This window comes from Hippichthys cyanospilos, chromosome 19, assembly GCF_059441005.1.
Source record: "Hippichthys cyanospilos isolate Australia breed blue-spotted pipefish chromosome 19, RoL_Hcya_1.0, whole genome shotgun sequence".
Taxonomy (NCBI): Eukaryota; Metazoa; Chordata; class Actinopteri; order Syngnathiformes; family Syngnathidae; genus Hippichthys; species Hippichthys cyanospilos.
The window spans coordinates 15,776,094-15,797,210 of record NC_142387.1 but is presented as its reverse complement, the minus strand read 5'-3'; the positions used below and the strand labels follow the sequence as shown (position 1 = coordinate 15,797,210).

Genomic DNA, 21,117 nt, shown 5'->3' with positions numbered 1-21,117 from the left:
ATAGAAGCTGGAGCGGCTGGGGCCACATTATGTATCCGCAGGATGGAGCCGTGCTAAAGATGTACTTCTGACGCGCTAATACTCGCGCCGCAGCTTAGGCGTGTCCTTTTGCGTGAATGTGTGTGTGTATCTCGCGGCTCATCCACTTCCCAGCGGGCGGCTCCTACCTACCCTCTGTGGCGCTAATGACAATGCGCAGCCGTATAAAACGTTACGCGGTCGCAACGTAGCCTCAAAAAACACAATTTAGCAATGAAAAATATGATCAAATACACAGTCCCTGCATAGCGTATTTATCAGACTATAAGGCGAACCGGATTAAAGGCAGCGACAAAAATTGTATTGAAAACCGATCCCTAGGCCATACCGGACTATTATTTGTTACACTTGTTTTATACACACATATATAAATATATCTTGCTATGTATATAAAAATCCAGACGTATTGTCCGTTTTGCCCAAAGCAGGTTGGGCCCAAAGTGCCCGGCGCCACCCCGTCGTCGGACGCTTTGGCTTCCATAACGAGCGACCGAGTCAGAGGCGCGACGGAACCGCCGGCCGGCCGAGCTCCCGCCGGCCGAGCCCCCGTCGGCCCTTTGTTTGTTGAAGTTGGGACAACGGCGGCGGACGCCTCATCGACTTTAATGGAAATGAAGCTTAGCGCGGGGGACGGCCACCGCGGACGTTAATTAAAAGCGCGGCGTAGCCAAGCAACGGCGTTGAAGAGGGCTGCCGTCGGCCCCCCGTGAGCTCGCCGCCTCGCCTCGCCTCGCCTCGCCTCGCCCCGGACAACCCGTCCCCTCCCATCGCGCTTTGCGGGCCGGATAACAACGTGAAGCTTGCGGGGGCGCAAACACACCAGATGATTCTTGGCTTCCGTTTAATTAAAGGTCTGGCCGACACGGGAGGGGAAGGGGAGGAAAAATTCAAGTGGACGGAAGACCTCTAACCAAGGACAAAGCGTCCTCATTTGGACATCCATCGACACGTCTACGATTTACGCCGACCGTCCAAAATATCCTCGGCGACGACGGCCCGAACACGCGATCGTTACTTACGCGCAACACCCCCGATAATGACCGTTATGGTACGAGCTAGCGGCGGACGTCAGTTGACTGCTAGCGGCCAGTTTCTGTTGCAGCTAACCGGAGTTTGTTTTCGCAATATTTTCAGTAAGAGAAGCGAGCAGACTGAACCGCCGTGCGAGCCCATCCTACTTTACGCGCAGGAAATGGGAGAGGACTTTGTCAAAGTTATGAGGTCTCCAGCCGGTTGTGTTGAGAGCGGCAAGGTATGCGGCCGAGCGCTCCGGTTCGAGAACGCGAATCGTGGTCGGTCGACTTAATTATAAACTTGGTCAACTTGGGATATTTATGGTCAAATGAACAAGGAAAAGGAAAGACAACCGCTTGGGACGCATTCAATTTTACACTGGCGAGGTGTTCGCTGACTTCTCACAATGTGGGAAATCTGAAAGACACTTAACCCGCCACAAATATATAACGTACAGGTATGAGCACAAGAAAATATGAAGGTTTCATAAAAGATGAGATGGATTCTGAATTTGAGCCCAGAATGAAGGTCGGGTCCGAGGCGCAGGTGCGTCGGCGCCCATTGCGGGCTCCGGGAGGGGGACTCGGCCGAGGCCCGCCCTCCAAGCGCTTCCCGCGGCCGTGATTTAAAGCCTTGTCGGAGGGCTCCCGCCGCCTTTCATATTGATGTCTGCGACGGAATTCCGCAGCTTACTTTTTTTTCTTCCTCTCTGGCGCAAAGATTCATGAGCAACTCAAAGAAGCTTAATATCCAGGGTGCGTCACGCAAGCGTGCGAGGCGCGGGGCGGGCGGGGGGGGCCGTTGGAGTGAATCACGGCGCCCCGGTGGCTGGCAAGTACCCGCATATGCTAATGTTTGTTTTGCCGCGCTCCATTATTCAAATGCACGGAGCCTTCGGGCTTAGCCGCGCCCGCCGCTAGCGATGGCGCAGACGCGGTCAGCCGGCGTGCGTAACGGCGCCCTCGCCGAGACTCGACAGCCGCACGCGAGCCGACCCGACCGGGGACGCCCGTGTTGGGACTCGCTGGAGTCTTTTTGTGCGGTCCTTCTCCAGTCCTACAAGAGTGCAATTAGCAATCATGTCCACTGGATGGCATTATCCTGCTTTGCATGATACTCAAATGATGGATGTCACTTCTCGTTTATAACCGCCCGCCCTACAGCTATAGAAGACGCTTTTGTCTAAATTTCATCTGTCGCATACACAACAAGCAAAACAAAGTATTGTTGAGCTCGAACTCACAAGAAATGTCTTTCATTTGGGGCATTTAAAAAGTTGCATTTCCTGGCCTTGCATTTTTTTGAACACCTCGGAATGTTAAGCGGCCTTCCAGCCTCGGATCTTTGAAAAGAAATGTGAGAAAGTCAGACACACGTTTAAGAGCGAAGATCGGAAAAGATGAACTTTTAAAACGAGAGGCGCCCGGCGTCCGATTTCCATTTAAGATGTCGTTTGAGGCTAGTTAAAGCGGCTAACTGCTAATTGCTAGCCGGCGCGTCGATCGCGCGCAAAACGTCGACGGGCGGGCGAGGGCGCCAAAGTACAAGGTGTAATTACGGCTAAGCCGCCCGTTTAACGGATCGATGACGACGGACGAACGGGACGTCCGTGAATAGAGTGATCAGGGAGAAAAAAAAAAAAAAAAGCGGGAGCACTTTGGCGAGCAATTAATATGTCGAAGGGAAAAGCCGATAGCATAAAATGTAAGAAGAGGCCGCAGCTGGGGATTACGCTCATCGATCGGCTCCCGACGACAACGTGCCGCTTCCGTGCTAATAATGTCATCCGTTGTGGGCTCGACCGCTTGCTCGGCTACTTACGGGCGCCATCTCCCGATCGGCGGGCGCGGCTCAACACGGCCGTGGGCCAGGATCTTTTCCGGGTCGCTCGCTGGCGTCGGAGCCCGCGCGGATCCACCGGGGCTGACGAATCGGGCCTTCTCCACGCGTTCCGACCCGCTTAGATTTCGGATTTCCGCAATGGACGCCCGAGGAGCGCCGGAGAGCGTCCGACGGCTGCAGCTCGGCTCCTGGGAAAAAGAAACAAAAAAAAAAAAAACACAGAACAGAAAAGTTAGACTTGCTTTTTGGACTTCAATGGACCCCCAAAGAGCATCAAATAGCTACGGCTCGGCTCCTGGGTAAAAACAAATAAATAAATAAAGAACAAAAACAAAGAAAAACATCATCCCGCCCTCAAGGCTTTACAGTCTGTAGAAAAGATTTTGAAATGACGCGACTGCTCTTTTGAGTCACAGAAATATTCATGAAATGCTAATTGCATGTTCACAAAAGCCAGTCGTGTTCTAAGGTCAGCCGATGTGGGCCTAGCCATGTAGTCCCCTGCTTCTCAATAATATTTTGCAAAGCGGAAAACATTTTGCACCCCCTCCACTGGCCGTGATGACTTTAAATGACATCATAGAAGCCTGCCTAAAAAACGGAACCTGCTTGACAAAGAAAAAAAAAAAAAAAATCAACCTTCAACAGAGGTTATCGACTTTTTAGACAAGCTTTATCCAGATTTACAAGTTAGCATGAAACTGGGGAAACAGCCTGAAATACATCAAAGTGCCTGAAACGGAAAACAAGTCTCGGAATTTTTTAGACCAACCGAATCTGAAGTAAGTCCAGGTCGTGTTTTCACCGCCGGAATGTTCCATCCCCAAATCCTAATCATTTTCAACGAGTAAAATGACTGCCGTGAGTTCGGCAAGGGCTTGAATTCTTCGCATTGAGCAAGTCGCTTTTTTTTTTTTTTTAAGCATCTCCTCCTGCAGGCAAAGTCGAAGCAAATTTGAAAGGCTTCACAAAGTTCGCAATGAAACACACGCGCACAAACCGGAAGAATGGAACAATGGCGTGAACCCCGGTGATGAAAATAATCAACGAGCTATAGCTTGATTATCTTGTCACCTGAAATGAAGTTTAGCCTAACTAGCTAGCTTACCTGAGCCTGACAGATGGAAATCGTGGCGCGTCTTATCCGACTGCCGAATGTTTTCTTGAGTTGCGGCGTCCTTTGTGACACCGTTCACGATGTGGCCCTTAGCCTTTATTTTTCAGTTTGTTTGTTTTTTTGTTTTTGTTTTTTTTGTGACAGGTGTGGCAATCAACAAAACTTGTACCAGGTGGGTTAAAGTAAATACGTGGCAGGCTTTTTCCTTGCCGGACGTGGATTAGTCGCCTCTGCTCCTCAACTTAATTTCTCAAATGTATTTACAGTATTTTTGTTTGGTTTTTTTTTTGGGGGGGGGGGGTGAGATCGAGAGAGACTAAAAATGCAAGCAGGCGTCGTACGACAAATGACGGAGCTATTTCATTACCGATGCATTACTGACCTCTGGCGGTCATGACGAACATGAGCGGAGACATATGGTGGATTTGGGGACGAGGGAAACAATCGGAAATCGAGCGATTGATCGTTTTTTAACGTATGATATTTTTTTAAATGACTTTTTGCATATTTCAATAGTGCAACTTGCGTATTTTAATTTGACTGGTTTTTAAAGATTATTTTCAAATTTTGCATACTATATTTCAACCTCTGTTGCATGTTTTACCTTTAAGATGTCAGTTTTTCTGTTCTTGCATGTTTTAACTGTATTTAATAATTTGATTTTTTGACAATTATTTTATTTGATTTCAATATGTTGGCGCAATTTTAGATTTCCTGTTGAAAACGACAAATATCATCCACGTAAATGTACGGTATTGATTTTTTCCTTCGGCTATTCCAGCTTAATTGAATCGTCCCCTCATAATAAAAACCTGTTGTTTTTGTTTGCAGTTTTTGAAGCCATTTCCACTTTGGTGCCTTTGGACTGTGAGTCGATCGGTCTTCAAAAAAAGGGGCGTTCAAATTGACGAGCGTCCTCGGACGGCTTCGTGCCGGTTTTGCCTTGGGGGAGGTCGGCCCACTTTTGAATGAAGGAGACACTATTTCTTGCATGGTCATTTTATTTGTGTCAAATACAGGAGATGGGGGGGGGGGGGGGGGGGGGCATGTGTGCGTGTGCCCGATAAGCAAGGCGTGCCGGGATCATCCTCTCACTTGGTGACCTCGGCGTCGTCCCTCTCCACGGGGAAGATTTCGATTTCCTTAATGATGCGCGCGGCGATGATGTCGTTGTTTGCCGACAACATCCTCCGCGACATCAAGTCGAAGGGACCCCCTGAATTGGGACGGACGCCAAGAATCGTTTACACATACGTCCGGGGGAAATTTGGACGGACGGACGGATACAGATGCAGACACAGACAGACGGACGGACAGACAGATAGAGGGACAGGCGGAGGGACGGACGGACGGACGGATTCACCGTCGACGTCGAGCAGCATGCCGCCGGCTTCGGTGACGATGACGGCCCCGGCGGCGATGTCCCAGCAGTGGATGCCGATCTCGAAGAAGGCCTCCACCGCCCCGCAGGCCACCAGGCACATGTTGGTGGCCGCCGTGCCCGACCCTCGCAGCCTGACGCCCGCCGACGAACACGGACAAAGGTCATTTGAAAAATAAGGGAAAAAAAACAAAATCCAAGTATAAAAAGAAGAAAGACATCCAAGTGTAAAAAGAAAGAAAACTTGGGATAAAAATCCCCCAAATTCAAACTGGTGTGAGTTGGAAGGAGATGTAGTTCCAGCGCGCGGCCGCAAGAGGGCGGCGTTGTCACTCACCCGTGCACGGGGATGCGGAGGATCCTCTGCATGGTGGAGAAGATCTTGGTGACCTTTTCCGGGTTCCTGTCGGTGCCGTGCTCGGAAATGATGAGGGACTTATGGATGTCTGCGGAGAGGGCGGGACGCTGAGCGGGACCAAATCAAAAGCGGCCGGCCTTTCACGTCCCGCGTTGTACCTTTCACGTCCGACACCTGGATGCGCTCGTCGTTGCAGAAGGCCCCTTTCCCTCTTCTGGCTTTGTACATCTTGTCCTCCAAGCAGCTGTAAACCACGCCGAACTCCAACTGCAAAAAAAACAAAACAAAACAAAAGGCAACATTAGAAGAGGAGCCGCGCCAGCGGAGACTATGCGTCCATCTCACCTGCTTTTTGACGGCAAAGGCGATAGACACGGCCACGAATGGGAACCTGTCAACAGAGGACAAGGGTTAAAAAAAAAAAAAAAAAAAAATCATCTGGGTCAACAGCAGAGGGCGATGTTGCACAACATGCCATGAATGAAAATTTAGGGGCGGAGCTACATGTTGGCCACACCTTGGGGAAAAGTTTGGCGTATTTGTTGTCATTTTTACCAGTAATAAAATAAATGTCATTGTTACTTTCATTACTTTCCCTGAAAATTAATAATACATGTAAAACATAAAAATAAATATACTTACTTTGTTTATTTTTGCACAAATAAAGGACGTATCGCCACATGAAAAATGTCTGTCTTTTTTGCAATTAAACATAAATAATAAATGAAGTCATTTCAATAAATGTACTTATTTCATGGGCATATATGCGTCATTATTATTTATGAACAACTATTACTACCCTAAAAAAATAAATGCACTTATTTTTGTAAGACATAATACATGTAGAAATAAATGTCTATTCTTAACCCCTCCAAATGAATTAATTAAATAAATGTCAAACAATAAAAGCGCTTATTCTGAAAAAAAAAAAGCTCTTATTTTTAGGACACGATAATTATTTTGGGTTTACTCGTGAATAATGAATAGATAGTCGAAAAGACCTTTATTTTCTCAGGCAATAAACTATCATTTAAAAACGCCATTTATTCCGACGCATGTTGTTTAGGCACAGAGTGGCGCCAACTAGTGGCGAGAAGGTACCACTTACCCCCTTCCCGCATCTTTGAAAATCGGGACGGCGTTTCGAGTTTCAAGGGGCGGCTTTAGGGCTCGGGAGAGCAGAAAAAACAAAATGGAGGCGGCCCTTACCCGTGGACGAAGTTGGTGGTTCCGTCCACGGGGTCGATGATCCACGTGGGTTTGTCGGTCAGGACGCAGGGCTTGCCTTTGGCCACCGATTCCTCGCCGATGAAGCTGCGGCGGCGAGACACGCGGACGGACGGCTCAGGCCGGGACGGAAGCGGGAACGGAAGCGGGAACGGAAGCGGGAACGGAAGCGGGACCGTCTGCGCCTCCGCCGCTTTCCATCAAACGGATCAAGCCGGTAACGGAAGAAATTTGCGCGACAGGTCAAAGGGCACCGCCCGCGGGCCGTAGGTTTGACACCCCCGCCCCAAGCCCACGCGGCTCAGGCGCAGGAAAGCTTTTGCGGAGGGGCGGACCTTCTCCCGCTTCCGGCGGGAGGAGGCTCCGTCTTCCCGCCGCTCCCGAAAGCGCCCACCTGTACGTGTCGGCCCCGAACTCGGCTTTGAGCGAGTCGATGATGATCTTCTCCACCCGCTCGTCCGTCTTGGTGACCAGGTCCACCGTGGAGCTTTTGGTCATCACCCGGATCTCCATCTCGCCGGCTTGTCGGATGACCTGCGCGCACGCGACCGCGGCGTGACACGGGGCTTTCCCGCGGGCGCCCCGCCAACGTACCTCGCCGGCTTTCCGGGCCACTTGGACGGCGAACTGGTACGGCCTCTCCCACGGGTCCTCCATGGTCTTGTTTCCTCTTGTTTGTTTTTTAACCTGCAAACGCGCCAGCCGCTCTGTTTTGCGGGAGCCAAAACGAGAAGAGGAAGCGCGGCGCGGCCCCCGGCGGGCGGAGCTTTTCGCGGCGGTTAGAACGGCAGAAAAGAACGGCTTCTGTTATGTAAGCCGCATCCCGGGGCAATCCCTTTGCGGAGAAAAGGCGGGATAGCATCCGCGCGCGCACGCGCGAGCGCGCACGCCACCTTACCTCCAGAAAGGGGACGGGAGCGGGAACCGGGCCGGGGTTGACGACTCGCCGACTCGCGCCGCCGCTTCTAATGCGCCAGCGAACTTCAAATGCCTAACAGGAGGGTGGGTTGTTCTCCGCCGCTGTCAAAGAAGGAAAAGTACTAGCACCGCCTCACTCAAAAGAGGAAAAAAAAAACAACAAGCGAGAACACGATGCCACATTTAAATGAGAGCCAGTGGAAAATTTTCCACTGGCTGAATCATCGGGTTAACTTGTGCACGTTTTGGCAGGTCGGGGACGCCGTCCGCAAATTCTCATTAAATGAGAAGCGGAGCGAGGGGGGCCGCGCAAAAACTTTGCTTCCTGTCCTCAAACCAGGACCGCGCCTTCAAACACCGAGCGCCAGGTGATGCCGATGTTGACAGCCAATCGAAAGGCCCGCCAGATCCTTCGAGGCAAAAAAAAGATTTTTGCGCTCGTCCGGACGGAAGCGCTAACGGGCGACGCCGTGCCCTCCATCGGTCTTGCTCCGCAAAAAATAAAAAATGGGGAGTGAAATTTACCTTTCCGTTTGTTTCACTCAGAAATCCGCGGTAAATCGCACGGGGAGAATTTGGGAAGACCTTTGGCTCGTTTAGCAGAAGAAAAAAAAAGAAGCTGGTATTGAATGTGCGGACTCTGTAAAAACGTAGAAAATGGAAAAATGAATGACGCGAGGGTCGGGGAGTCAAATTCACTTGAAAAAAATGCTGCCATTTTTTCACTCAAAAATCACTCCAAATTTTTGCTAGTTTATTAGACCCTTCTTTGCGCTATTAAAATAATATATATATATATATATATATATATAGTATGTCAAATTAAAAAGTATATTTAAATCTTAATTATCTAAGAGATTTAAATACATCTTTGGGATTGAGCTAAAAAAAAAAAGATAGATTATTGCTTTCTGTCCATCTTTTTTCTCCATGACGATTTTTTTTCTGGTGTGTCGTTTGTCAATTTTAAAGAGTGATGAGCCAAGCTCGCGCCGTAAAAGGCCTGAGGAAGGAATGTTGCGACACAGCCACTCTAGCACCAGGTTGTCTTGTTTAAATTATCTCGTAAAAGTCACTCAAAAACTCTTGTAAAATTTCAGAGCAAAAAAAAAAAAAAAAACTGGACTTTTCGAGGGAAGATTCCAATGCGCGGGTCAGCTTCCGCGCCGCCGCTTCGCTCCGCCGCTCGGCGCCGGAAGAACTTTCGAGGAATTGAATTCCGGCGAGGGTAGGGTTAGGGTTAGGGTTCTGGATTTGGATGAACATTTTGGACACCTTTGGCTCACTAAACTCACGCCGGGTCAAAGTGACCCGGCAAACGTACCGGGAGCCGCGATTGTAGCGAGACCTTCTTCCGATTGTTAGCTTAGCAATCAATGTTGCACGTAACGCTAGCTTGCCACAAGCGACAGCTGCAATAGCTATGAGCTACGCCAACTGCTCGATTTTTCCTAAGCCGAGGGGAGACTATGAGCGCGGCTTCGTCAGGAAGGACGTAACGCGGCGCGTCCCGGGGGGAGGCGGATCCGGCCAGCCCGGGGAGGAGGAGCCCAAAGCGGCAAACAAACAAGCCATTGTTTACGCGCTCAAATTCGAGAGCGGCATAGCACGGTTAAACGTCACCGTAAAAAGGACATTCCGGCGGGCCGCGCCACATAACCGGCGCTTTTACGAGGGAGCGCGGGCCGGCGTTTCCAACAATAGAGCAAGAAAAGCTCGGACGACGAGTCAAGCCACTTTCAAGCCTGGCCCTCATCTAACGAGAGGCGTCTCGTGTCAAATCTGACAAGGGCCCGGCCGTTTCACTTGAATGTCAACCGCCGTCCCTGCAGGGAGCGCCAACCTTTGCTTTCCTCTGGATATGCCTTCGCGTCGCTTGAAAACGGTTATTAAAGGGCGAGCGGGGAGAAAAAAAAGGCAAAAAAATAAAAGATCTGGCTTTTTGTCAGCCAAAATTCCCACGGGAGACGTCAAATTCCAAAAGGGCAAAATCCGAAAGGAAGCGGTCGATAGATGCGGCCGAGGAAGACCGTTGGTTCGTCGCGGAGGCCTCTGAAAAAAAGAAAAAGTCGAGCCGTTCGCAGCTCAAGCCAGCAAAAGTCCAGCGTGACCCATACCAAACAAGGCCTCGCGTGAAGTTCCGCGGCTAGAGCCCATGAAAAGGGCACGCCTCTGCTGTAGTAACGTGGCTTTGCCGCAGTCCGCGTGGACAAACGCGACTTACGTATATTGCCAAATAAGTAAGGATCGTTAGCATAGCTTAGCATTTGGAGTCTCCAATATTAAGTAAGGAACGTTAGCATGGCTTAGCATTTGGAGTCCCCAATATTAAGTAAGGAACGTTAGCATGGCTTAGCATTTGGAGTCACCAATATTAAGTAAGGAACGTTAGCATAGCTTAGCATTTGGAGTCACCAATATTAAAAGACTGTTGAATATACTGTCGTCGCCAGAGCAATGGTTCGCTATTCTAAAGGTAAACATTGTTTTTGTCAGTCCCGCGAAAATGGTCGGCTAAACACGCTAAGTTGACCAAAAGGTTGACGCGGCTCCGCTAACTTGAGGGTAGCTCAGCCAAGGCGGCGCCGCAGTCAGTGGACAAACATCCGTCGTTGCCAATTACGTATGGGACGTTAGCGTTTCCTAGCAATTGGGAGTCAACTATATGAAAATATGAAATATCGTTGCATTAGCGATGCTTTACTATTCTAATGATAAACCTTGTTTGTTGATTTCATAAAAACAAAGATGCTAAGCTAAGCAAAAAGTTAACGTGGCTTTGCTAGTTTGACAAATTTAAAGGCGGCGTCGCAATCTGGAAAAAAACCACACACGGCTGCACGTCAGCACGGTTAGCATCTTGCTATTCAAGGCTCTGCTTCTGAGAGTTCCTGCCATGTAAGCGCATTCAAGATGTTGGCATCTAAGCTGGAAGCAGAACAATGGCACGCGCTTCCTGACGGGCACCGCAGACGCACAGGAACACACCACAAAATGTTTCTTTTTATCGTCTCTGCTCCGTTAGCGCATTGCAAAATAGCTCACGCTGACCGCACTGACGTCTCTGCTATGACACTTTAGCCAACTGCATCCAATTTGCCATTAGCTTAGCAGCTTTAGCTAAGAATTTTAGGGTTCCGTAGTATAGTAATTCATTGTTAATGTATTCAGTCCACATAAACAATGGCCACATATACATATAAATTCTAGCTGGCTTCCTGTGTGCAGTTTGCATGTTCTCCCCAAGCCCAAGTGTGCACTTCATTATTACTGCCCTTATCGCTCTATTATTATTTTTGTTTTATTGCCTACCTTATTAATTGCTCGGTTATGGAATGTAGTCTGCTTGGGGAAGTGAACAGAATAAGTAATTTATTGTGTGGTATTACAATGCATATGACAATAAAACTCTTGAATTGAAGTGGGTGCATGAACGCTTGCTCGTCCCTCTGTGCCCTGCGATTGGCTGGTTCATACATACATTATATATACATACACACACACACACACACATACTTATGTTTCATTTACGAAGCATTATATAAAGTGTACATCAATTAGCTGCTGACGAATCGCGTGAGCGTCGCGCTTCTACCGCCAGGAAGCTACCGAGGGAAAAGTACCAGCGCCCGGCGGCAATCCTTTTCCAAGACAAACGTGCAACGACACGACGGCACGCACACACGCGCGGACGAAGCTCGGAGAATGAGCGGCCACGCCCCGCCGGCGGCGGGCGTCCACAGGTTTCGGGTTCCCGCTTTTACGTAAGACAAGATATTGTTTCGCTAGCGTTCACGCCATGTCGACGAGGCGGGATCGGGTGACGCCACCGGTCGGCTCGCCGTCTTACTCCACGCGCCTTTTGTTCCTGACGGGCCAGTAAAGCGCCGGCTTTGTTTGCCACTATAAAAATCAAACACCAGCTTCGGCGTTAGCGCGTTGAAATAACAAAGGCGACGCCGGCATGCAAATTGCAATTTTCAGGCAAAATTACAGCCTTCCATACTAGGCCACGCCCCTTGAAGGCCCACATTCAACATACCAGGCCTATGCAAACGTTTGCAAAGCGTTCATGCAAAATAAAAAAAAATAAAAAATAGCTTTGCCGTCTTGCTAGCTCAAACTTCAAACAATGGGCCGGCCCGCCTGACTTGGATCGTTTGCCACATTTATACGCGAGGCTAACAAAGGGCGCATGGCTTTTTTTTTCTTTTTTTTTATTGCTCTCCTTCCCCGGAACGGCGAATGGACAAGTGACAACAAGAAACGCAAGACAAGAAACGAGGGGGCGGAATGAAGCGTGTTTATTTAGAGCTGGTGCAGCACACATTGAGAGCCAAAGTTTATTTGGCGCTAGGATAAAACGTCGTGCCAAACATGAATAAACAACGCTAATTGCAGGAAACTACCTCAATCCCATTTGGATGCCAAGAAACGTTTGCGATGGCGGCCGAATCCGAAACATTTTTTCATCGCCCCGCATTTTTTCTTTTGTAGCAAATCGGCAAATTATACCCTTTCTATTTTCTTCGCGCGGCAAATTTGAAAGACACGCATGTGAAAATCAAGCAAAAAGTTTGAAAATAGCAATCAGTACTTATAAGTACAATCTACATTGACACACGTAAATAAATACTGTAAAACGCAGAGTGAATAATGACATAAGCTACTGCAATTTTCTTACTGGAGGACCGAGCCAACGTCAGCGAGCGGGCCCCTCGAGCCGCTCGCCCGCCCGCCGACAACGTGACGCTTACGTAACGGGCCGTCCTTCATTGCTGGGCGGCTGACCGACTCGTGACTAACGCCGGCGGGACGGAACCATATGGACAAAGGTCTTCCCCGGGCCTCTCCCCGACGAGTCTTGTCGGGACCGGTGCCGCGGGGTTGATCTTTTCTCACCCGCTGCGGCGCTTTCCGGTCAGGGCGCGCGAGCCGCTATCGGCCAAATCAGCGCTAGCGAACAGCGGCAAAGTGCGACGACCAAGCGCCGCACCCCCGACGGGAAAGGCAAACGGGACCGGGCCGGGACGCCGAAGGAGTCGGGTCGCCCTCCTTTCCCGCCGCAACGGTCACGTGACCAAAGCCGTCAACCGCGTTGAGACGCAACTTCTCGAGACTTCTGCAATTCTTCTTCCTTTGTGTGCTTTGACAGAAGAATGTTGGAAGACTTTTGACATCTGGGAACTTTTAAAATTGCAAAAACAAACCCAAAACAATTGCTTAATGCGCCGCCTTTAACCAATACGGTGTTGGCTCAGACATCTGACTTGTAAATTCTTCATCTTGGCGAGAACTCAAATGAAGACTGGGGATTTTTTGGAAGCTGCGAGGCAAGGCTGCGCAAGCGTTTTCTTCCTTGCGGAAAACGCCGTCTGAGTTCATTTAGTTCATTTTCGAAAATTAACTGCCAACTATTTAGGGGGTCATTTTTCAAGAAAGGAAATAAAAAATAACAATGTATTTTTTACCATGTAAATTAGATCACGAATTCATTAAAAAAAATACACACGTATATAAATAAAATATATAATTTACATAAATGTATATACTTTATACTTAAATGTAGAAATTATATACATTTAGTCATTTATATATATAAATTATATACATGTATATATATTTATACATAAACACACATAAATGATCTAAATGTATATAAATAAACTCCTAAATACATTTATTTAATAAAAACAACAGGGGCTAGCAGCGTCAGTTTGTGGTATGCGCGGCACAGGCAAGCCATCGGGTCGTTTTGTTCAATCCCTTACTTAGCATTCACGGCAAAAAAAAAAAAGAAAAAAAAAACTGAGATAAGACTGCGTAAAGCGGTCCAACGTAGTAAACGGGCGGTTTGGTCGGGCTTGGTGCCGGAGAGGGGCGTTTGTTGTTATTTGGAGCCACTCCCCTGTCGCTGAGGCAGATGACTTGTTGATTAGCGACATTCCGTCCGGGCCGGTCACACCTCCGCGCAAGTCTGCCGTCAAACCATTACTCGCTGGAACGAAGCGTAAGATGGTCCGTTCTTCAAAGGGTTCCTTTTAGATGTCCTTACTTCCCGTCGTCGTTCGGCCGGGCCGATCAACGTCGCTGACGTTTGCCCCTCTGAGCCGGATCGGCGTCGGACAGCCCAAAGAAATCATCTAGTTTCAAATGATTCCAAATTGATGTCGATATTTTTTCTCTGAACTGAAAATGGATGGCCGCTCCCAATATGGGTTATGGGACTCCTTAACACGGGTTTCACTCTATGGACGATTTTTATTTCCGAGCGCAACTTTTTCCGTTGCCGCTTTGCACGGCTGGTTTCCGCAGACTTGCACTCATCGGTTTTTACTGATGTTTTACGTCATAATTTTGCTCGCACTTTTTCTTCATTTTAAAAAAATAGTAGCTACGTTACACAGGTTTGCATCCTGGACAATTATTCACTCTATTCCGGATTTTCCTTCATAACCAAAATGTTTTTCAATTGCATCTTTTCATTCTTTATAAACACGAGCCAATTTGGTCAGCGTTGTCCCAATACTTTTGCCCACAGAGCGCGCTCGGCACACGCTCGATATGTCGTCAAGACTTGGCCGAGGTGGGTACGCGCCGTTTTCCGCCTTCCGAATCGCAAGGCGGCCCGCTTTGTTTTTCGCCAATGGCGTTTTGGGAGCCGTCCGCGTCGTCCCTGCCGACGGGGAAGGCCGTTATGCGGGCGGCCAGGCGCCGGGCCACCGCTTCGCTGCTGGCCGCGATCAACCGCCGGGACATCAGGTCAAAGGGGCCGCCTGCGGGACGGAGGGACAGCGTCAGACCTCGCTTTGGACAGCGTCAGACCTCGCTTTGGCCCGGCCCCGCTCGCGAATTTTGCCGAAAAAGAGGTGACGGCCTCGGCACGCGCACGCCATCTTCACCCTTGGAGGCAACTCGCAAACGGGGCGCAGTAGAAATTGTTGTGTTTCAAGGCCTTCTATGATCGGCTTAGCCTGGACTCCCACAATGCAAAAGGCTTTGAAAGTCACAATACTCTGACTATGACATCATAAATATTCCTATTTCATAACTATATGGTTACTTTTGCTATTATCGCATTTTTACAATTTGTGTATACAAAGGGGGCATAGGACCCCCCCCCCCACACACACACACACACACACACACACACACACACACACAAACTGTATGCATGCATGGCTAGGGCTGATGCCGCTGAACACTTTGAGGGGTTGAAAGTAAATTTATATTTACATTTGACGACGTTATGAGCCTTTCAAAGTCGGCCCAAGTCGGGTGATAATAAAGCCAGGCTAGTGAAAAGTCCCTGGCCACGAGGAGGCCGATCAATCCCCCCACACCCCAAAAAAAACAAAAAACCTTGTCGTCCTCATACCGCGCCTTAGATCTAGCGGATGTTTTTGATTTTGTGGCTGGGAAGCGTAAATCCCGCCGGAAAATTTCCTTTTGACCCTTGTCAACATGAAAGATCAATTACAAAAAATAAATGAACGCAATTTTTGGAAAAGTACAGCCTATTTGGGTCATACTCAAAGGGCAAAAACATAAACAAAAAGTATAGTATTTTTTTGAAGAAAAACAAGAGAAAAAGACTACTTTTTTAATAATATTTAGAAAAAAGGGAAATATTTTGTAACTTTATTTCTATCTATAGTTTTTGTCTTCAGTTTTGAAGAAATGTTTTGAACAGTATCACTGGGGGGAGTTTTTCATATTTTCCAAGAAATATCAGGTTATTACAAAACATTCCCAGTAAAAGTAGTTTTCCACCGTGCCGTCGTCCTTAAGAACATTGAGTATGTTTTCCTGTTTTTTCATGATGTTTTAGCTCAGGCAAAATTCCATTTTAGGGCAATTTTTCCAATTCAAATATTCCAGGAAATGTTGCATTATTGAGGAAATATTATTTAAAAAGTCTAGTAATACGACAAAAACAATTTGTTGGTGTTTATTAAGTGCTTAGTTCGCCTTTGTAAAAGTGTGGTCGATTGCAGCAGTTCTCAAATGGGGAACACACACACTTCTGGAGGATTTCTAAAGATATTGGCAAATATGATGCTTTTTAATCCTTATAGGTTCAAGTTGGAGTATCTTTGAATCTTTGTAAAAAAAGAATGGCTGGTAAAATTTCGAACGGGCAATAGTTAGTGGATTCTGCAACGCCTGCCCGCAGGGAATTATTGTGGACGGAAACAATACTGTTTCATTTTCAAACTAAGAGCAGTTTAATTGGAACATGCAGCACCTTATCGCAAAATTGTCTTTTAGTGACTCTGTCGAAAACATTGTACGCCCTTATTTCATGGAGATTTTTTTTTCCCAATAAAAAAATGTTTTATGGTGATTAGGAGTTACCCGTCTGAGACCATATTCCACGGGGGGGTACGCCATTAAATAATTTTTTTTTTTAAAAAACATAAATAAATGCTGTTTTTACGGTAAAATACATACTGTGTCAAATTAACAGTAGCGTAAAATGCCAGCAAATTGGTTGCCAGAAAAGTACCGTTTAATGATACACAGTACGTTATGTTATTGTAAAATCAATACAATTTTCTACCGTAAACATAGAAAACGTGTTAGCGTAATTTAACGATACTTTTCTGGCAACAAGTTGCTGGTATTTTCTCGTATTGTTGACTTTACACATTGCATTTTGAAATCGTAAAATTAATGCTAACCGAGTTTCACCTTGAAAATGTATTTTGTTGATTTTTTTTACAGCGTGCGTGACTGAAAAAAGGTTGCGAAGCGCCACGGCGACGCGACGTGTTGAAAAGGGGGGAACGTGAGCGGTGACTAAAGGACGCCGCAAAAAAGTGGCGGCCACTTTCTCAAGTTCCGCCGCGGGTTTGAAAAGGTTGCGCAACAGGACACAGGCAGTCAACGTCAGGCGGCGCCGAGGGCCGCGTCGCTCAAAGCTCTCGCCGCCTGGCGGCTTCCCGTCACCTTCCCTCGCGCTGCGCCTCACCCGAGACGTCCGCGAGGGTTCCCCCGGCCTCCAGGAGCACGGCGGCGCCCGCCGCCATGTCCCAGCAGTGGATGCCCAGGTGGTAGTAAGCGTCGGCCGCGCCGGCGGCCACCAGGCACATGTTGATGGCGGCGCTGCCCGGCGAGCGGATCCTGAAAGCGGTCGGGCCGCACGTTAGCAGTCGGTCCGACTTTACAGCCGGGCGCCTTCCGTCCGATGTCCCGGTAACGGCAAAGGAGGCCCCCCGACAAAGGTTTTCACCGAGCCCTCAAATGCCTCGCCGCGGTATGAATTCCTCAGAAAGTGATTTGAAATCAGTACACGTGATTTTTGCTCGGGCGGTTTGCAAATCATATCAAAACCATTTTTGAATAGATCGAACCTGCGGGTAAATGTCTGTACAATGGATGAGTTCAATTATTAGGCTCGCCCACTTCAAAGTGTTTTGGGCAAATGTCGTGAGGCGAGTCCAAAGGATTCGGGAGGGGTTAAGCCGGTGGCGACAATTATTATAATGCCACCTCCGTCATGTGGTTTGTCACCTATTATGCGGGCGGGTCGGGAAGGCATCTCGACGTGACAGACGAGCATATCCGGAATAGTTCTCAAGACTTAACACGCCACGACAAAAGAAAAGAAAAGGTCATTACCCGTGCACGGGGACGGCGAGGACGCTCCTGAGGTTGTCCATCATGGCCCGGAAGCGCTCGGGCTCCTTTTTGAAGCTCAGCTCTGTCAGCACCAGGCAGCGGCTCAGCTCTGCCGCGAGAGAGCGAGACGCGAGCTCGGGGCGCCCCCTCCTGGTCGCCGGCGCAAATGCCGGCCCTCACCTTGCTGCCCGGACACCTTGATGGGAAGGCCGTCGCAGAAGGCGCCCTTGCCTTTGCGCGCCGTATACATTTTGTCCTCCACGCAGCTGTACACCACGCCGAACTGGATCTGAAGAATACGCCGCCGATCAGCCGGGGACGCTCAAGAAAATAAAAACGCGAGTCGCTGCCGGCGCGGCGGGCGGGCGGGCCGTCACCTCTTTGTTGACTGCGAAGCCGATGGACACGGACACGAAAGGGAACCTGCGAACGCAAAATGGCTCGTCGTAACGCCGCCGTGGGACTAGGCGTACGCCCAGAACGCATTCTGAAGGCGCCGTAACCATCAGCTGAAAATACACGGCGGGGCGAGATCGGGGTCTTTAAATTACTGATCCAGTATTTGGTTTTCAAACAACGTATTCGATATTTGCTGCTTTTAAAACAAAGACCTCCTCCGCATCCTCCGTGCATGCCGTGAAGATTGAAAAAAAAAAAATGCCAATCTTCTAAAACTTGAGTCAGCTCTGCAAGCGCTAATGATACCGTCTCACCTCCACGAATGTACGCTATACGCAATAGACTTTGAAATAAATCCTTAGAATTGCGTCATCAATTTAAATTAACTTACATGTTATGCACCACGCATGTCAAGAAGGTCAAAAATAAACGATCGTCTAAATACGGACTCTCAACTCTGCGAGTGATACCGTATAACTGCAGCGCACTTCCGTGAATGTCCGCTGTGAGGCAAACTAGACTTTAAAACCAGACGGAAACAAGCTAGTTATAGAGCCATTACAGACAGAGGTCGCCCAATGAGCTTCGCGCGCAATAGCTAAAATAAGAGGCGAGGGACGCGCGCAGTACCCGTGGACAAAGTTGGTGGTGCCGTCGATGGGGTCGATGATCCAAGTGGGCTCGTCGGTGAGGACGCTGGAGGCCCCCGCCGCCACTGACTCCTCCCCTATGAAACTTTTAACGGGAAACGTTAACGGGCATTTTGGAGCGCGTCGGATCACCGAGATGCGCGCTAGTAGGGGTGGCCCTGCGCTGCAAAAAGGCCGCGTGAAGACAGTCAAAAAGGCTTAGTGGAGACACTGCGAGACACCGCGTCACAACTTAAATTACATTTTAGAATGTACTTCAATCCACAAGAGTATTTCAACTTACGATAGAAGTTGGCTTGAATCTCACAAAACTGGCCTGAATTTTTAAATTAATGAGAAAATATTGCTTACATTGCGTGTATACTAGGACCATTTACTTCAACAGAGCTCAATATATATATATATATATTTTTTTTTTTTCCCTACTAAGCAAGAGGCTGCAGGTTGAATTCCCCAACTACTGTGTCCCTGAGCAAGGCACCGAAGTTGCTCCTGATGCTGTCACCACTTGCTCAGCGAGTAGTCAAGGGAAAGCGCTACGTGCGAGCCCATTTTAGAATGTTATAATATCTTTCATTTGACCACATACTGAGAACTCTGTGCAGAAATTAGATTTGCAAGCAACATACTTAAATTCAATTATTTCATTTGATTCCAATTTAATTAAATATCTGACTTGTTTTCGCACTCAGATTGTTTGGAAAACTATTCAAAAAATGTCTAAACTAGGCTGTCTTGGCAAGATTTCTTTCTACCCCAAAGGCAGACTTTTTTGCTTAAAGGGACAGTGTGTAAGATTTAGACCGTTTTTCATTCAAAAGGAATAAATGAAATGATTGTAAATGTCAGAAACTTGCAAATCAAAGTGTTCTTAACAACCGGCAGTATGTTTTAAACATATTGGTAGGTCTAGTTATCCTGAAATGATATTACATGGGGGGGGGGCGGCACTTCTTCGGAGGCGGCCATGTTTGTTATCGCTATGGAAAATGGTAATTGCAGCACCTGCGGCACCTCCTGCTGCCCATAATGAAAAACGCTCTAAAATCCTACACACTGTTCCTTTACAAAAAGAAAAATTTCATTTCTTGTTTTCGGGGTGGACCCTTTTTGCAAGTTAGCACTTGAAAAAAAATGATTAAACAAGAATTTCCTGAACTCTCGATCCCATGTAGAATGAACCTACCTGTGCGTCGGAAACTTGGCCTTAATGGAAGATATGATGAGCCTCTCCACTCGCTGGTCCGTCTCGGTCACGAGGTCCACTTGCGAGCTCTTGTGCATGACGGCGATGTTGCCCTGGAGTGCCTCGCGGATCACCTGGTGGTCGGGAGGGGGGGGCGCGTCACTTCAAATAAATGAGCAGTGCCAATTTTGTGATGAGGACACGTGAGCGATGGGAAACCGCAAATTACGTAACGCGTTCACGTAAACGGCCGAAAGAAAAAAAACGCTCGACGCCCTCCCACACTGCTGCCAGTCTTTCAGGGAGACGGAGAAATCCAGTGCAAGGCAAGACTGACATTGTGTCACCCACAAGGGCGTGACTTTTATTGTAGGGCATGGTAGTATTTACTGTTCTTGAATATTTTTTAAGTGCAACACAAGCACAATTCCCACGTGTTCATCGATTCTATGTTTCCACTGACTGTATCGTGCAATTTTGGAACACCATCGATGAGGATCGTACCTGCTATGACTCCAGCTGACCACTAGATGTCGCCGATGTGATTTATTTTATAAGGCTTTGACGATTCGCTAAGTCTTATTTTATTTTGATCATTCTAAACCTTAGAATCCCCCAAAGGAGCAATAGGAGCACATGGTACGCAGGCCAGGAAATTAACTGTTCATTGTGTATAATAACATCAACGAAGGGTTTCGAAGCAAAACAAGGTGATCTACGTGGCAAATGTGGCCATTTGCTCAACTGACCTCGCCAGCTTGTTTGGCCACCTGGACGCAGTGCTCCATGCACTCGTGCCAAGGGTCGCTCATCGTGCGAGTCTAGCTGATGAAAGACAGCAATGTCAGCTTGAGCGATCGGAACAATGATGCACTCGCTCGCATGCCAGATCAGATAAGAGCTAGCAAACCTGTCGGGTTGGTACCAAATTCTTTCCGGGTCGCATTCGACGGACGCTCGAACCTGGAGGGAATGTCGACAAAATGAACGTATTGAATAAACCTCGCACCAAGACTTTAATGCCTCGCCTGGTTGCTTAAACACGTTGCCCAATTTCCAAAACAACACAGTTGACGACTAGTTACAAAGTCATCTGGCGAAGACGCTTTGACAGCTTCCGCGTTTCGCCCGGCGCGAGCTCCGATTGCTCAGCCTGCGTCACACGACATTCATCCAACATTTGCATTGCCCGAATTCCAGCAATTGTTTCGACATTTATCATGACGCAATTGGTAAACAGGACACCACGAACGTATTGAATAAACCTCGCGCTAAGATTTTATATAGTTACCGTCTCGCTGGTAAAAAGATATCGTTCAGTGCCTAAAACTTTCAGGTTAAGATTAAAGTCATTTGACTGGG

The 21,117-nt window shown here is 48.1% G+C and overlaps 3 protein-coding genes across 6 annotated transcripts in view; all 3 read right to left on the bottom strand.

Moving 5' to 3' along the window:
- Window positions 1-4,043, bottom strand: part of LOC148408133 (cadherin-7-like) — a 96,796-nt gene extending 92,753 nt beyond the window's left edge. Inside the window, exons 1-2 of one of the 2 annotated variants that reach the window (XM_088401607.1) lie at window positions 4,004-4,043; window positions 2,875-3,083 (exon numbers count right to left, since the gene is read on the bottom strand). Coding sequence is in view for 1 of the 2 variants with exons in the window: in XM_088401603.1 (XP_088257729.1) it covers window positions 2,875-3,083; window positions 3,668-3,733 (275 nt within the window). In the remaining variant the exon portion in view is untranslated. Of the gene's footprint in view, window positions 1-2,874; window positions 3,084-3,667; window positions 3,895-4,003 lie in introns of those variants that run through there. The other variant, XM_088401603.1, reaches the window with a different exon arrangement.
- A 988-nt stretch (window positions 4,044-5,031) lies between these two features.
- Window positions 5,032-7,998, bottom strand: LOC148408132 (inositol monophosphatase 1-like). Its single transcript, XM_088401616.1, has 9 exons — window positions 7,877-7,998; window positions 7,573-7,665; window positions 7,373-7,512; window positions 6,961-7,065; window positions 6,097-6,142; window positions 5,910-6,018; window positions 5,731-5,839; window positions 5,376-5,527; window positions 5,032-5,228 (listed from the first exon to the last, which is right to left on the bottom strand). The coding sequence occupies exons 2-9, from the start codon at window positions 7,633-7,635 to the stop codon at window positions 5,104-5,106; spliced, it is 849 nt and encodes a 282-aa protein (XP_088257742.1). The 5' UTR covers window positions 7,636-7,665; window positions 7,877-7,998; the 3' UTR covers window positions 5,032-5,103.
- LOC148408131 (inositol monophosphatase 1-like) lies at window positions 7,875-21,022 on the bottom strand. Of its 3 annotated transcripts, none has more exons than XM_088401612.1 (10): window positions 20,666-21,022; window positions 20,505-20,576; window positions 19,756-19,889; window positions 18,550-18,654; window positions 17,898-17,943; window positions 17,701-17,809; window positions 17,521-17,629; window positions 16,871-17,022; window positions 14,495-14,672; window positions 7,875-7,998 (listed from the first exon to the last, which is right to left on the bottom strand). In XM_088401612.1, the coding sequence occupies exons 1-10, from the start codon at window positions 20,699-20,701 to the stop codon at window positions 7,962-7,964; spliced, it is 978 nt and encodes a 325-aa protein (XP_088257738.1). In that variant the 5' UTR covers window positions 20,702-21,022; the 3' UTR covers window positions 7,875-7,961. The 3 variants fall into 3 exon arrangements, with proteins under 3 accessions (XP_088257738.1, XP_088257741.1, XP_088257739.1); XM_088401615.1 differs by lacking the exon at window positions 7,875-7,998 and adding an exon at window positions 12,179-14,039 and having other exon boundaries at window positions 20,666-21,021; XM_088401613.1 differs by lacking the exon at window positions 7,875-7,998 and having other exon boundaries at window positions 12,179-14,672; window positions 20,666-21,018.
- Between the last annotated feature and the right edge of the window lie 95 nt (window positions 21,023-21,117).